This window comes from Aethina tumida, chromosome 2 (genome assembly GCF_024364675.1).
Source record: "Aethina tumida isolate Nest 87 chromosome 2, icAetTumi1.1, whole genome shotgun sequence".
Classification (NCBI taxonomy): domain Eukaryota; kingdom Metazoa; phylum Arthropoda; class Insecta; order Coleoptera; family Nitidulidae; genus Aethina; species Aethina tumida.
In genome coordinates, this window is record NC_065436.1 from 4551097 (window position 1) to 4568754 (window position 17658).

Genomic DNA, 17658 nt, shown 5'->3' on the forward strand with positions numbered 1-17658 from the left:
TTTAATTTTTAAGCTTAATTTCTTAAACCTATTTTGTTAGATATTATATTTTAAATAAACAATTTTATTTTATTTTTTTTTCATTTAAATTGTATTTTTAAGCTTAATTTAATAACTTTTTACCTTAATAATAGTTTTATTTAATTTATTTTTAATTTTAAAAGCTTAATTGTTTAAATTTTAAATGAATAATTTTAATCTTTAATTTGATATTTTTAATTTTTTACACTCAATTTTATTTTTTTATATTTAAATAGTTATTAATTAATTGTGTATATTTTTATGAATAAAATAATATAGTAATTAAATTATTATTTATGAATAAATTTAAGTTTATTTTTTTAAAATTTGTAAGTTTAAATTAATAATTTTTAATATTAAATTTGTATTTTTAAATTTTTAAGTTTAATTTTTTAAATTTAATTTATTTTGAATTTTAAGCTTAATTTTTAAAAATTTTAACGTTAATTTTTTATATTTAACATTAAAATAATAATTTTTTTATTATAATTTTCTAAATTTAAAATAATAATTTAATATTATTTCTTTTATTTTTATGTTTTAAGCTTAGTATTTAAATTTTATAAATTTAAATTAATAATTTTAATTTTTTTAGATTTTTTATTTTATATTTGTATTTTTTAAGCTTAATTTGATAATGTTTAGCTTAAAAACAATTTATATCTTGTTTAAATTTAAATTTTAAAAAAAGCTTAATTTTCTAAATTTAAGTTTGTTGTTATTTTTAAGTTTCAAGCTTAGTTTTTTTTTTAAATTTTGTAGTTTAGTTCATTTAATTTTTTTATTTTATTTTAATATTAAGCCTATTTGAAAATAAATATTTTATTATTTATTGACAACAACACAATTAGAAAACAGTATTTAATCTATTTTCATTAATATCATTGAAATCTATAATTAATATAGAATAATAATATTTAATTCTTATAATGTGTAATAAATTAAAAGAAGTTGTTTAATAGTTCAGTTAAAAGTTTTACGATAAAATAAATCTTGCAAATAAAAATATATTTTTTAAACGATACCATTTTCATCTACTATAAATAGGACTCATATTTGAATAATTAAATGTCAGACTTCCATTATGATATATTTACAAACCTTGATTGCTTTTTAATATGAAATCGACCTCGTTTTTTCATGTTCCTATTAAAATAACTCAATATGCATGCAGGTGACGGTTTTGCATTTAAATCCATGAATCTCGAGGGTTCCATGAACCAAATTGCATTTCCACCCCTAATCCTTCGCCCCTTATACCTGTTAATTATTCCATTAACGTCATAAATTTTGTCGTAGCCTTTAAATCTTCAATTCTAAAGCCGCAATTTACAAGTTTTAAGTTCTTAAAATTGCATTTATGGTCCACTTAGATGTAAATTTAAGTTATTTATTTTTTAGTTAATTAATCACTTTGTGATTTGTGATTGTTTATGCTATTTAAAACGTTTCTTTCGGCACAGTTACAGGAACAAAGAACTCTCCTGTCGCATCAAGGTCTAATTTGGCAACCACCGAAAATTTCTCACAGCTCTCAAAGTAGCGGAACCGGCAAATTAATATAATTAATTACCTCGCATTCGTACAAATTACATACTAATTAATGCGGAGGTAAACACGAGTCTCAAGGGGCCGAGAGAACTAGGTGAAAATAACGAATGCCGCTGATATGAACGAATAAATATGGGGAGCGTGATGCACACAGGAAATAAAAATGCAGCAGTATCTTATCGTACAAAGTAAATTCAGATGTTCAATAACCTGTTTACTTTGCAGTGACAAATATGGAATTCGGGCTAACTGATATGAAACTATTCGGTTTGATGCATTCGGTATCCAAGAGATGATTTTTTGTTTCGTTTTCGATTAACATGTACAAGGGCTTCGGTTTTTTATGCACGTATAGTTGTAGTTACTTTAAATTGGTATTTAGTAAAATGCCGGACAGATGTGGCTTGGTGAAATTGGGGATTTCCGGCTGAACATCAGGGTTCCAGTATTTACTCATTGAAGTACGTATTTTTAAATTTATTCTAGTAAGTTTTTCTCAGTGTTGCCTTTTGTTGCTATTAAAATGCATTTATTACAAAAATTCATGTGTGAACATGACACACAGGATGACTTTTTGAACCTGAAACTTTTAAACATCTGAAGGAACAAAGAATGAAACAATTTATAGTCTGTGCTTTAGATAAACCGACAAATTTTTCATGTCAAAATCTGAAGCTGTAATAAAAAATACTTAAGATATCAATGTAATCTCCTGTAACTTCTAAAGGGAGGGGTATAAGCACTAATTTTCAATACACATTAGAACATTCCAAGTAAAAATATTCATACAACACGATTGGAGGCATTGAACAGTATTTACTGATATAGATATGTATTTTTAGATTTATTCTAGTAAGTTTTTCTCAGTGTAGCCTTTTGTTGCTATTAAAATGCATATATTACAAAAAATCATCTATGAACATGCCACACAGGGTGACTTTTTGAATCTGAAACTTTTAAACATCTGAAGGAACAAAGAATGAAACAATTTATAGTCTGTGCTTTAGATAAACCGACAAATTTTTAATGTCAAAATCTGAAGCTGTAATAAAAAATACTTAAGATATCAATGTAACCTCCTGTAACTTCTAAAGGGAGGGGTATAAGCACTAATTTTCAATACACATTAGAACATTCCAAGTAAAAATATTCATCCAACACGATTCGAGTCATTGAACAGTATTTACTAATTTAGATATGTATTTTTAAAATTATTCTAGTAAGTATTTCTCAGTGTTGCCTTTTGTTGCTATTAAAATGCATTTATTACAAAAAATCATGTATGAACATGCCACACAGGGTGACTTTTTGGACCTGAAAATTTTAAACATCTGAAGGAACAAAGAATGAAACAATTTATAACCTGTGCTTTAGATAAACCGACACATTTTTAATGTCAAAATCTGAAGCTGAAACAAAAAATATTTAGGATATCAATGTAACCTCCAGTAACTTCTAAAGGGAGGTAGGGAGTATAAGTACTAATTTTCAATACACATTAGAACATTCCAAGTAAAAATATTCTCCCAACACGAATCGAGTCATTGAACAGTATTTATTAATTTAGATAAGTATTTTTAAATTTATTCTAGTAAGTATTTCTCAGTGTTGCCTTTTGTTGCTATTAAAATGCATTTATTACAAAAAATCATGTATGAACATACCACACAGGGTGACTTTTTGGACCTGAAAATTTTAAACATCTGAAGGAACAAAGAATGAAACAATTTATAGCCTGTGCTTTAGATAAACCGACAAATTTTTAATGTCAAAATCTGAAGCTGTAATAAAAAATACTTAAGATATCAATGTAACCTCCTGAAACTTTTAAAGGGAGGGGTATAAGCACTAATTTTCAATATACATTAGAAAATTCCAAGTAAAAATATTCACCCAACACGAATCGAGTCATTGAACAGTATTTACTAATTTAGATATGAATTTTTAAAATTATTCTAGTAAGTATTTCTCAGTGTTGCCTTTTGTTGCTATTAAAATGCATATATTACAAAAAATCATCTATGAACATGCCACACAGGGTGACTTTTTGAATCTGAAACTTTTAAACATCTGAAGGAACAAAGAATGAAACAATTTATAGCCTGTGCTTTAGATAAACCGACAAATTTTTAATGTCAAAATCTGAAGCTGTAATAAAAAATACTTAAGATATCAATGTAACCTCCTGTAACTTCTAAAGGGAGGGATATGAGTACTAATTTTCAACACACATTAGAACATTCCAATTAAAAATATTCATCCAACACGATTCAATACATTGAACAGTATTTTATTAATTTAGATATGTATTTTTAAATTTATTCTAGTAAGTTTTTCTCCGTGTTACCTGTTGTTGCTATTAAAATGCATTTATTACAAAAAATCATGTATGAACATGCCACACAGGGTGACTTTTTGAACCTGAAACTTTTAAACATATGAAGGAATAAAGAATGAAACAATTTATAGCCTGTGCTTTAGATAAACCGACAAATTTTTAATGTCAAAATGTGAAGCTGTAATAAAAAATACTTAAGATATCAATGTAACCTCCTGTAACTTTTAAAGGGAGTGGTATGAGTATTAATTTTCAATACAAATTAGAACAATCTAAGTAAAAATATTCACCCAACACGATTCGAGTCACTGAAGAGTATTTACTAATTTAGATATGTATTTTTAAATTTATTCTGGTAAGTTTTTCTCAGTGTTGCCTTTTGTTGCTATTAAAATGCATTTATTACAAAAAATCATGTGTGAACATGACACACAGGGTGACTTTTTGAACCTGAAACTTTTAAACATCTGAAGGAACAAAGAATGAAACAATTTATAGCCTGTGCTTTAGATAAACCGACAAATTTTTCATGTCAAAATCTGAAGCTGTAATAAAAAATATTTAAGATATCAAAGTAACTCCCTGCCACACCTAAGGGGGTAATTTTCTGTACATACAGGTAAAAATATTCGCCCTGTATAACATTCAAGCAACATCGATTCCGAGTCATTGAATTGCAAACACAAAGAAATCCATTTTTATAATGAGGAATGCACAACTGTTCTGCTTTCAACGTGGCGATTTGAAAATGTACGCGAATAGTTCGTGTAGCCGTTGGCATTAATAAAAATCTGCCAATTGCGAGAACAAAGACTAACAATGACGATAAAAACTAAATATGTATTTCTTCTCAGCTGAATATTCTGTACAAATACGGATGTTTAAGGAGAACTCGGAGAACTACACAGAATATAAAGGGAGTTTTGTTGTGGACTATTTGTTTTCTGTACGTAAGAAGTGAAATGGATCAATATAGGAAACTTATTTTAGACGATCATAAAATGTATTAAATATGAAGCATAATTTTATAATTAGTGCTCGTTATTAAAGCTACAAATTTTAATAACCTTAGTATTATATTTTATTACAAATTCCTTACATAATAAATCATTTAATTAAAAATGCCTTCATCAAATAAAAGTTTAAAATATTGAATATGGTGCTCGTTAATTTATTGGCAATTTTAAAATGTTTAATTAAATATTGTTAATAATTAGTTTTAACATTATTAAGTAAAATTTTTATCTCCATCATCTTAAATTTCTTCAACATGTTATAAAAATTATAATAAAAATAAAACAATTGAATACCAATATTATTAATATGAAATTCCATTACATAAACATTTAATTAAAAAATTCATTAATGAATTAAAATATTTTATGTGCTTATTAATTAATTAATAATTCATTACCTATATTTTAATCAATATTGAAAAATATTGGTATAAATTGATATAAGATAATTATTTTATTAATAGAAATTTTGTTCATTAATTTCTAGTAAATTTAATTAACATTAATCATTATATTTGTTAAACACAATAAAATATTCCAAAAATTTTAATATTCAAAATAACTGAATTTTTTATTATAAAACATCAAAATCTAATTTTCTTTAAAATCTGTTAGCAATTTTTTCGTAAAATTGTCAAAATTAAATTATTTATTAAACGGAAAATAAAGTAAAACATTTTATAACTGTTTTGTAAGAAAATTCAAAAAATTTTAATTAATAGTTTGAATTGTTTTTTTTATTTTTAAGATTATTATTGATCTTTTAAAAATTTTATTAATAAAAATATATCAAATTTAAACCTTATATTTTTTTTATTGAAATTTTAGTTCTTTTTGTATTCTAATAGTTAATTTATTCATCCTCAACAAAAAATATTAAAAACCTTCATATCCAAAAAAGTATTTAATATAAATTATTACATTAGAAATGTATTTTTAGTTTGGTTTCTGTTTAATTATAGAAGAATTTATAATTACTAATAATTTAAATGTAGTATTTATTATTATAAATTATATTAATTATATAAAACCTTTATGAAATGTAACATTTATTATTTTAAGAATTTGTTAATTCAAATAAATGTATCTCTTCTGTAAGAAAATTCAGAAATTTTGTTTCCATTTTAGTTCTTTTTGTAATCTAAGTCAATTAATACATCCTCAAAAAAACCTTTATATGGAAAAAAATATTTAACATAAATTATTGTAAATTACATTAAAAATATTGTTTTTAATTGGTGCCTGCTGTCAATTTTATTAAATATTTAAATATTGTATTTATTATTGAAAATTATTTTTAATAAGATATACATATAAAGCTTTTATCAAACGTAAAATTTATTATTTTATTATAAAAATTTGTTATATTCAAATATATCCCTTTCGTAAGAATATCCATTTGTTAATTTTAGGATAATTTTTGATCATTTAAATAATATTTTATCAATAAAAATGTCAATCAAAGTATTAAAATAACCAAAGAAATTATTTAACAAGTTTCTATTAAAGATTTTATAATTCTGTCAACAAATTACAAAGTACAATTACCAATTTGTTAAATTAAATTGTCATAAATAAGTTTTTCCCTTAATTTAAACATGACCAAAAATTTTTGCATAATTGTGTTTTCCAACAATGAATGGGAGTGTCTGAGGAGTGGAAAATTAATTAATAAAATCGTGTAATACGATGCTTTTGCGTGTATCAATTTAATTTATTTTAAAAGTAAGATCCAGTGAAAGAAACAAAATTATTATATCGTATTTTTCACTAATTGGAAAGTATATAATGAAGTTTGAACTTTTTGATGGTATTTTACATCTATTTATCAAATGAGCACCAGTTCCTGTTGTTTTGATAAATGATATAAAAAAATATTTGTCTAATGCTATCTAAAACTTTTAATGAAGCTCATCTATTTTTAAACATTTTAAAATTTCACATTTTACTTTGTGTAATTTCTTAAATAGAAGTATAAGTAGTACACCAGATGTAAATGTTTATTTTATATTTACTACAAGAAATATGATACATGTTCTTTATTTTTATTTATAGTTTAGTATCTTTAATCGATTTTTCTTTAATGGAAAAATCAGTGTCCTTAAATTACCCTTACAATTACAATTTTTTTTGATAATTTATTTACTGCTTTATAGACATATTTTTTGGAGTAAGTCTGTCAAAATATAAATATTTCATAAAGATATAAAAAATGCCACATTGAACTGTGACCACTTAAGTAGGTTTTTCTTTACCTGGTTTGGAAATACCCATAATAGCCAAAGACAACCACTTTGTGACACCCTGTACAGTAAGATTGTAAAGTCCCCCTTCCTTGAAATTTTTACCAACAATTCAGAATACTTAAACAGTTTCCTATTATGTAAATATTGACCTGTAATACCCACTTTTCGCAGGTTTTTAGTAATAAAAGTTGAATAGTTATTCTGGAAATTCATCTAACATATTGTTCTTGTCACTTGATTTTAACCAGCAAAATAGCATTGAATACGAAATAAAAATACCTTTAAAATGAGATATATGAAGACCATCGTTTCCATTTTAAAAAAATGACTAATAGTGCTTCTATGGTACTTTAGACAATTTGGAACTACTCAGCATCATGGTAAAATTACTTAGACTGACAACATTTTACATGGTTTTTATTCAAGTTTCATTCAAAAGTTGTTAGTTACGAATATTACTACACGAAAATATTACTAAGTGTAAATGTTCACCAACGACATAATAAGGAACGTGTGCCACAATTCCAAAAACCGTAATCGTCCACACATTATTACGAATGCGGATTTTGTGGGCCGAATTAACGAACGTGTGTACAGTACGTATCATCAGCCACACGGAAATCCTGCGACGCTTTCCGGAAGCCTGCGCCGCAGATAAGACTTTTCAAAACACACAAACGTGCGAGAGAGAATCGTTTTAAACGCATATGGGTCACGTCGTGCCACAACGTCGGACCGCATGAATCGACGTAGGGAAACGGGGCTTTTCTTCCTTTCCGTTCGGGGAAAACTGGGTTTCCAGTGCGATGCGTCTCTTCCAGACTACCTAATTTCCAACGCGCATGACGTTGCCCGATCAAAAGTGTTGTTAATTACAATAGTTCACGGGAAAAATGGCACAAGATGGAAATGAGAACATTTCACACACAATTCGAAAATTTTCACACGTTTAAAAAATATATATTTATCGAAATTTGATGGTTTTTGGTGTTCCAATCGACACAGTGTCGTTACATAAATTTTTAATCGGATTTAGATCTGGACTTTATGCTGGCCAATCAAAAACCTCGAATCATTATCATGTATAAAAGTTCATAAAACTGGTAAATTATCGTTGGTAAAAGACTATTTCAACTCTCATAATATCTCTATTTTCAATTAAAATTAAAAACCGGTCAAAAATGAAAAAGTAAGAAAAAATTATTTTATTTGATTTAATTTCAGTCATGACAGGAAATTTACGGAAAGCAGTATATCACACTTTTTCGGTTAAAAATCGCATACACCACGGTTCAGTGTATCCAACTGTTAATTATAATAACTGATATTCACCAAAAATAAAATAAAATCCCCTAGATTTTTAGGTTGGTACACCTTGTATTTGTTTACATTAACCTCAAAATTACGTATTGTGATAATTATAATTGTAATTATTTGCTTAATGTGATTAATGCTGATCATCCAATCAGTCCATTAAAAATGTTTACATTTAAGTGCTATTAAGGACACCATCTTCACGAACAACAAGAAGGCATAGAATAATAAACAATAAACAGCTTATTTGAGGATTACTATTAAGGGTTTAACAGGTCATTGTTGGATGTTTTATCAGCCTATTATTTTTAGTGTATAAAACAGATAAGTAAATGTTGGGAGTAATTAGCACTGGATTATAATTCCGTTCAAATAACTTGAAATTTACATGATCTAATTAATCCATTAAACAATCCTAGGTCTAAGTGTTCTTACTCTAAAGGCTGCTTCAATATCAGATGAATCTGAAGAGCCTATAATGTTTGTGATATCCACTTGATCTACCCAATTCATTATTAATTAATCTTATCATACTATTTCAATACATCCACTTCATCAACAACAGGAAGGCATAAAATAACAAACATAAACTTATTTGGCCATTTTTAATAGTCTATTAAGGGTTTAACAGATCATTGTTGGGAGTTTTATCAGTCTATTATTTTTGGTGTATAAAACTGATAGTAATTAGCTCTGGATTATAAATCTGTTGAAAGAACTTGGTTTAAAATTTACATAATCTAATTAAGTGTTATTAGAAAAGCTTATAATGTAAATGATATCGACTTGACCTACTCAATCCATCATTAATTAAACTTATAACACAACTTCAATATATCTACTTCATTAAAAACAACAAGAAGACATAAAATAATAACCATAAACTTTTCTTAAATCATCACTGGACTATTTTAAAAGATGAAATATGAAAAAATACAAAAAATAATTGTATTTTGTCTCCGAAATGTTACACTTATAAATTTGTACAAAAATTTAAAATATTCGTCTACGTTTTCTCTATAATTTAATAGAAGTTGGAGCAAATTCCCACAAAAAACATTGCTTTTACAAGCCAATGTGTGACTTCATGTGCTGCAATTTGTATAAATTCATACAGAACTAACTTTCAAATTCTACTGAAAATTTTACCCTAGAAAGTGTATGTTTAATTTGTATAAACGTGAATAGAAAAATGCTTGTGAAATTTCTCAAAATATGTAAACAAGTGTTATTGTTTCTGTAAAACATGTGTCAAGACAAGTAATTTTAGTTTTACAAACGTTATTAGCAGATCCGCACGCTTTTCGAGTCGATTAAGTGAACAACCCACTCGAAAAGTTGTTAAAACAAGAGAACAAATTGGAACAAATTGCCCAAGCAGCACAACATTCGAATCGACGTTTACAGATGCGTCATCAAGCGACGCTGATTAATAAAAAAAATACCTGGAGTAGGTTTTCGACGAATATTACTCACGTGTTGACATTTGTTTCCGCCTTTATCCTCGTTTATACGTGAATTATTGTGTAAACAGGAAAAAATCGTGCTCTATTTTCGGTCGAAGTGGAGTGAATTTTACAATTGTGGTATATTTTGACTGAAATACGTGCAATTTTAATTGGTAATTAAAAATTACTGGAGGAGGCCGACAAGGAAGTGTGAAAATTTAGCCATAAAAGTTTATAGTGGTTTTGTTTATTGAAGTAAAAGTGTGCTAGTTAGCCAATTTTAGTTCATTACAATAACAAAGTCTAAAAATGTATATTTTTAACGTCCGGCATCAAATTTATTAAGAAATTTTCATTTAAAAAATATCGTGTAAAGAAATCAAAGTTGACTAACTAATTAATTACAGATTTAAGAAGAACTAATAGATATTGAGTGTATTATTAGCCAATTATAAGAGACACAGGTAGTGAAAGTTACAAGAAAAAGGCTATAACAATTAATTTTTAAATTATATAATTGTTTTTAAAATTATTTTCCTTATTAGTCAACTAAATAAGTATATAAACTTAATTATTGAGGAAAATTACTTTTCAGCTTAAATTAATCTTATCCCTTTATTAACCTTTAATCACAACTATTATTTTTTTATCGAATTAATAGAAATTATTTTATCAATTAAGTACAATTATCTACCAATAAAACTTCCCATTGTTTTCATATACAATTTGCCATTAATGTGTGAAATTCTTGGAGTGACTAAAGGGATTTAAGAGTGACATTCCTGGCGGAAAGAGATTAGATAATTATGTCATTGCACCGACATATGAGACTTTTCAACACGATTGCAAGAATCACAATTCGATGTAGTCTAGACTGGATCGTCGAATCCAACATTCATATAACATTTCTTCCAGATAAAACTCTAGATGTTTGATTATGAGGCAAAAATGTTTACATCTGTTGTCGACATGAATTTTAATGTGTTACTGATTTAAGATAAGAGTGGTGTAGAGCAAAATGTTATCAGTAAGTCGTTAGTGCTAAATATTATTATTATTTAACCACATTTACCTTATACAAATATTACTGTATATAATACAGATATTTATATTTTGGTTTTGTCTCACAGGAATTAAACAATATTCATGAAATTTGCTTCAGGGGAATTTTCTAATAGTGCTGAATCAGATTTAAAAGAATTTATTATTTTTTTGTTTTACTAATATTCAGAAGCTTTTCTCTGATAACTCAAAATATATAAAAAAATATTTCTTGTTAATAATAATCAATTATTAAAGTACATTTTGTAGGAAAAATATGAATGAAATTTGTGCAAATTTCAATTCAAAAATAAAACTAATAAATTAAATTGAAAAAATTGTAATTAATTAGAGAAAGAAGTTGATTTTTAATATGGTTAACGTGACAACTTAACAGAAAAATTTTCTGGTTGACATTGAATATAATTCATCATGTAATAATTTATAAATCAACTGGTTGCAACATAAAATAATTTGTATAAATGTGAATAATATCGATGGCTACTTAAAATTAACCTAATTTATTCATCATGCTATTTAAAAAATAGCCTAATAGCGTGATAATTGGGTATAACGACTGGAAAGGATTTACGGCAAAGTTACTACATAAATTTCTAGTATGAGGATAAATATCCATTGATAATCTCCAAAAACGTGTTTTAAGGGAATTTTGTCATGAAATTTAATTCACAAATTGATAATATTAAAGTATTATATACTTTTTTAACTCTGTTCTTTTAAATATTTGTCTTTTTTGGTATAAACAGGGATAGTCATGAATTAAATGACTCATCACAGAAATTCAAGAAGCTTGGAGGAATATAGACCTGTCGTATACTCCAAAAAGGGACGAGCCTCTTCTACGAAAATGGGCTTAAATCACAAAACAAAAAGGATTTTATATACGGTATTAATGTCAAATTAAATAACATAGATCTAATCATTTAAAATCCCTTTCAAATTATATTTATATCCAGCTTAAGCAACATTTTATACATTAAAAACATAAGTTTTTATAACACTGTATATAACAACAATAGTAAATTAATATTATTTTAACAGTTCCCATTAAATAAACAAGTTATTGCTTAAGTTGCTCAATAATGACCACTACTGTGCCTATTTCAGAGTTATTGACTTGATCAAGGAAGTGAATACATAAAATTTATTAACACCGTTTACTGTCCTGACTCAGGAAGGTAAATGTGATTAAAAAGCAATATTTTAACAAGAAGAATTTCTAACTGAAGTTGAACCCATTTATTATAATTCATCTCACAGTAATTAATAACACAGCTGGATGTAACACAAAAAATATAAATGAATACATGGAGGGACATTTTGTTAAAAATTAGGCACATTCATTATTCTAATTAATAGTCCAGTAGCGTGACAATTTGGTATTATGATTGGAGGCGATTTACGGTGAAATTACTAAACAAATTCCCAGTAAGGTGACAAGCTTTCATTGAGAAACTCCCAGTTTATTGATTACAGATCACATCATAAAATCCCATTCTTAAAATAACAGTACTGAAGTATTTCTAGAATTTGATTTTAATGATTAGATATTTTAACAATAGTACAAATAAACAGAGTATTGATAAGATTTATTAGGTTTAGTGATAAAAATATATTTATAAAATTATCCGCCTTGTTTTTATTGTATTATATGCACATTTTATGGATGATAGAACATTTGTGAGACCACAGTGGGTCCACGATACCATTTTAAATACCAAATTCCTTCTGTTAAACATGGTTGGGAAAGCATTATGGTTTGAGGACGCTTTTCTAGATCAAAATTTGGACCCTTGATTCAAATGGAAGGTAAAATTGATCATTTTCAATACAGGGATATACAGGAAAACACCATGTCTCCATTTGGCGAGGAAGAGACGCCACTTAGTTGGATATTTCAAAAAGACAACGCCCCCAAACCCACATCTAAAATTATTAAAGAGTGATTTCTAATGTAAAAATTAACTGTGCTTCTTACTCCTCTGATCTAAATCCTTTTGAGCACCTTTTGGTAACAAAAAACATTTGTAAACCATACAGGAGCAATGGCAACAAATTCCTATTGTCACATTACAGAGACTGACAGATTTTATGCCTAAAAGGTGCCAAACAGTGATAGAAACCAAAGGTTACACCACAAAATATTGGAATGTTTGACTTACTGCTAATTTTTCATGAATATTAATAGAATATTCCATACTTTTTCCAGGCCAAATTGATTTCTTATTAAATACAAAAGTAAAAACCTGCGAATATAATAATTATTGTGATTAATGGGTGGATCAGGAAAAACATAGAGTAACTTTTGTAACAAGTAAATAATTAAAATTGTATTATTCATTAGCATAAAAAACAGTATTAATACGACTAATTTTAATATTCAATTAGGCAGTTTTAAATTGATAGACACCGACATACATCAAACGCTGCAAGTCTTTATTTAGTCACCCGGAAAAGCCATAAAAATTAGTTAATTCTGGTTGCCACACAAGTATAATAATACGCCTAATAATGTAATTATGGTTTAAACATTACATAATTTATATTCACCGAGTACACCGACGTTTCGTTGTTCTTTATATGGCAACATATTGGCGAAATGGTACTTAAATCACTGTCGGTTTTATAAAATATAACAAAGTCGTTCTACAACACTCGTTTTCTGGTTTTTTTGTTAGCTGTCCCACGGGAACGACTCGTGACTAAACGGAGAGAGGAATCAACGTAAACAGGGGGTTGCCTGGCGTCTCTGACAATTGCTAAAATCATACAACATTCCGGGTGTCCCTTTAATTATATTTATGGCCTCGTAGGCAAAACGACGAAACGGATTTTGGCAAAAATAAACACAACACAGCGTGGTATTTATTTTCGGCCCGGCCACAGGAAACTTCACCTTAAACGTCCCCACCATAGGGGTGAGTTTGGTCGTCCTGTCACAGGGAGTTTAGGTTCAACACACCCAACGTATTTCCGAATCGATAAAAACACGAAAATACGGGAAATAAACAAGGAAACTTATTGGGGACGAAAATCTCCCGACTAGGCACAAACTATAATGTGTTGGGCAACTTATTGTTGTTGTTGTTGTTGCAAAACTATAACAAACAAGCCCTGACTTACTGTTTCAGTCAGGTTGGCGTTGGGAAGCCCAATAACCAATAGTAATATCAGTAGAGAAACAACCCGGAGCATCAGCCAAATAGCACAGCACAAAAGAATCGTTGGCCGCACATGTTGTTGTCGCATTTATACATAAACATTAAAAGCCGATCGGACCTACCTCATTTTACTTGTTGTCTTGAATGAAAAAGACAGCGGAACACACACACTCACAACAACATCACTGCACCGGAACCCTACAGTCGCTTGGCCGGTTAGTTTGCGGCGAAATTCGCTGCCTCGTTCGCAGATACACGCCTAAACACATACACCACTGGTTGACATTACGCCGTGTCGATCGCCATTTTATACGATTGGCTAAAGGTAGTCGCAGACGGTACGCCGTTTTCTTCGGTTCGCGTCTTCCCTCTCGCTTCCCGGTGTAAATGAGTCACTCGACGGACGGTGCCCTGAATCGCTTTTACGGGGGTACGGCACTCGGTTCGGTCGTTTTGTTTAATGAATTCGCAATCGTCTCGTTCAATTTTTATTTACTTCCAGATAATATTATCACAATTTATAATAACATAAACTTATAAAATTGTCTAGATAATAATATTATTAAGCATTCTAATTGTAAAATGACATTATTGGAACTATTTTTTTGAGTTTTGACGATGTTTTCATACGAATCTATGTGTTTATCATTTGAATTTGAACATTAAAGTCTATGAATTAGTTTAACATATGCAACCAACAATTAGTAACATCTTAAAACCATTATTAACTTCATAATCAATAATAATATAGTAATAAACTATATTAGTATTTAAAATTACAAGCTTATACTCTTATTATATTATTTCAAATATCGTAGATAGATTTGTAATATTGTTTACAGTGATACAACGTATGTTGCACTGCGACTATATGCAACCAACATTGCGTAAATTTTAAACTATATATAGGGTGGCACATTTAAAAGAGGGACACCATAAAAATGTTATTTCTTATCCGATTTTGATAAACTTTTTTTTCAATAATAAAACACAAATGAAATGTCACGTTTTTTGTCCCAAAACCAAGGCATGAAAATTTAAAAAATCATACTAACCAATATTACAATATTATTGAAAAACAAAATATTTTTTGACAGTTTATTCTATAGAATACTATACACTTGGTAATAAAATAAACTTATAAAAAGAATATAATTTTTTTATAAAAACATATACAGTGGTAGCCAGATAGAAAGTATTTATTTCAAATTTTTTCCAATTAGTATAAAAAATATTTAATTATTTTATACTCTTTGTTTTTTTCCTTTTTTTTTGTTACATACATTTGTTGTATAAACGTCGAAAACATTACTTGGTTGGCCAAAAAAATAACACATTCAAATGTATTTAGATTTTGTGTACAAATTTAACAATATTTACAAGTGTTAAAATTTATTCTTAGTAGAATTTATATTATTTTATTAAATGCACTGCAGAAACATAGAAAATAATAATTAACATGAAACATCAAGGTCTAAATATAGCTGACATCGCTAAAAACTTATGATACTTCTGAAAAATGGTTTAAAATGATTAATAACAAATGTGAAACAACACACACACACACAATTGAAAATACAATAATACAATGTCATAACAATAAAACAGCCTTTCTTGTCTTAAAAAAAAAAATAAAAAAATTATTCAACATCCCCGTAATAAAAGTTTAGATTCCAGGTACACTTCAAAAACTTTAAAGAAAGGTTTTGGTTAAAATTCCTTTCCTTAACATGGTATTGGACTGTTACAAAAAATTATTAGTAAAATAGATCACTTTTTATATAGAAACATAATCCAAAACTGTCCAAAGTAGTTTAAAAGATCTAAATACAACAAAATTTTAATAATTGATTATATATATTATATTATGTATGTATACCGATCTAAAAGTGTTTGATCCGACTGCATTTTGAGAGAGACAACAGACACGACAGAGACAGTAGACTGCAGTGAAGTCAGAAATTATGCCCCGTGGTGGGAAACTTTACTGTCTCTGTTATAAATTATGTCTCTCTCAAAATTCAGTCGGAACAAACGTTTTTCGATAGGTATAATTATTTAACAAATATTTTAAGACTGTATTATTTCTGAGACCAGCCACATTTCGCATTTATTTAATCTTTTAGTAAGATCATAAGCTGAATAGTTTTGGAAATACCATGAATGGTGCAAATATTCCGTAAATAAATTTGAGAATAATACATCCATTCGATGTTTTACACCACATTATTTAGCAAACTGTCTGAGGGACTATTAGATGACAACGTTTGTCTTACTTTAGTTTACCTGTGAGCTCAAATTCGCTTACAAATAAACGTTTAAAAGTAATCGACATTTAAAAGTTCAAAAATGACGCCAAATAAACGCACCGGTGGACCACACACACGTTGCGCCATCTATCATTCAGGTGAATTAGTCCTGGTAGTGAAATAGGGATCGTTAAGGCTGCTATACAGAGTTCGCTAGAGCCGTTATCATTACCCACCAGAGGTCACCTAGCTGGGCGGGGGAACACCACTCAGAACATAATTTAAATATATGAAATTGAAAATTTTGATCAGTTGTAAAAGTAAAATTGTTCCTTATTTATTTAAACAAATTTATTAATAAAATAATACACAAAAATTCGGGTACAAATCGCACGTGAGTTAGATTGACAGTCATTTCTTTTAACGGTTACTGGATTTATTTTAGATATAATTGTGCAAAACGTTTAAATTTTGACATCCATGATGCAAACCAATAATGCTGTGTGAGTGTTTTGTTATTGGTGGAAACATCAAGACAAGCAGCAAATAGAGGCAGGCAATAACAGCGGACAGAAACTTCAGTTGCATTATGACAGGCGAGTTGATAGAACCGCATTTCGGCGAGGGAAAGTCAGCACGTGCTTCCGAGTCAAAAATGAATAAGATAGAGATTGTTAATATGGACAGCGACGAAAGGTAAGGCCTAATTTTTATAAGCTATTTCGCATCACATCAAAGAATTTTTTCAGTTCATTAAACGATGACGAATCTGACGTAGAACTGCAAGGCGATTCAAGTGTCAGTGAAATAGAAGTTGTCACCTCAGATAATGAGGATAAGTAAGTACAAACTGATGTTTTTGAAAATTATTAAGTCACCAACTCATTATCTTTCAGTTCCATAAGTGAAGAATATGACTTAGAAATGCAATGTGATTTAACTGTGAGTGAATCATCTGAGTCAAATTCTGGACAGAGGGCTGCTGCCAAACAACAATGGACAGAGGTGACTGATCTGGTTACATTGGCAAACACTTTGACTGAGCTTGTAAGTAACCAGGCCCCAAAGTCAGAAAATTCAGCTTTTGGGGACTATGTGGGGGCTTGTTTGGATGGTTTGCCCTCAGATATCAGTAAAATTAAAAGGAAACAAATATTTGAGATTTTGCATAATTAAAAATATAAAAATAAAATTTAGATTTAATTAAGTGTTTCATTTAACCTTATATGTTGGATATATAAATTGATGGCTG

The 17658-nt window shown here is 28.1% G+C and overlaps 2 protein-coding genes across 4 annotated transcripts in view; one reads left to right on the forward strand and one right to left on the reverse strand.

Annotated features, from left to right (window-relative positions):
- Positions 1-14536, reverse strand: part of LOC109596269 (protein enabled) — a 42999-nt gene extending 28463 nt beyond the window's left edge. Inside the window, exon 1 of the mRNA XM_020011776.2 lies at positions 14280-14536. Within this exon, the coding sequence (XP_019867335.1) occupies positions 14280-14284 (5 nt within the window). The 5' untranslated portion in view covers positions 14285-14536. The remainder of the gene's footprint in view (positions 1-14279) is intronic.
- LOC109596257 (uncharacterized) lies at positions 1908-17599 on the forward strand. Of its 3 annotated transcripts, none has more exons than XM_049962704.1 (4): positions 1908-2033; positions 16852-17102; positions 17156-17245; positions 17303-17599. In XM_049962704.1, the coding sequence occupies exons 2-4, from the start codon at positions 16996-16998 to the stop codon at positions 17580-17582; spliced, it is 477 nt and encodes a 158-aa protein (XP_049818661.1). In that variant the 5' UTR covers positions 1908-2033; positions 16852-16995; the 3' UTR covers positions 17583-17599. The 3 variants fall into 3 exon arrangements, with proteins under 3 accessions (XP_049818661.1, XP_049818660.1, XP_019867315.1); XM_049962703.1 differs by lacking the exon at positions 1908-2033 and adding an exon at positions 16650-16800; XM_020011756.2 differs by lacking the exon at positions 1908-2033 and adding an exon at positions 16652-16787.
- The last annotated feature ends 59 nt before the right edge of the window (positions 17600-17658 follow it).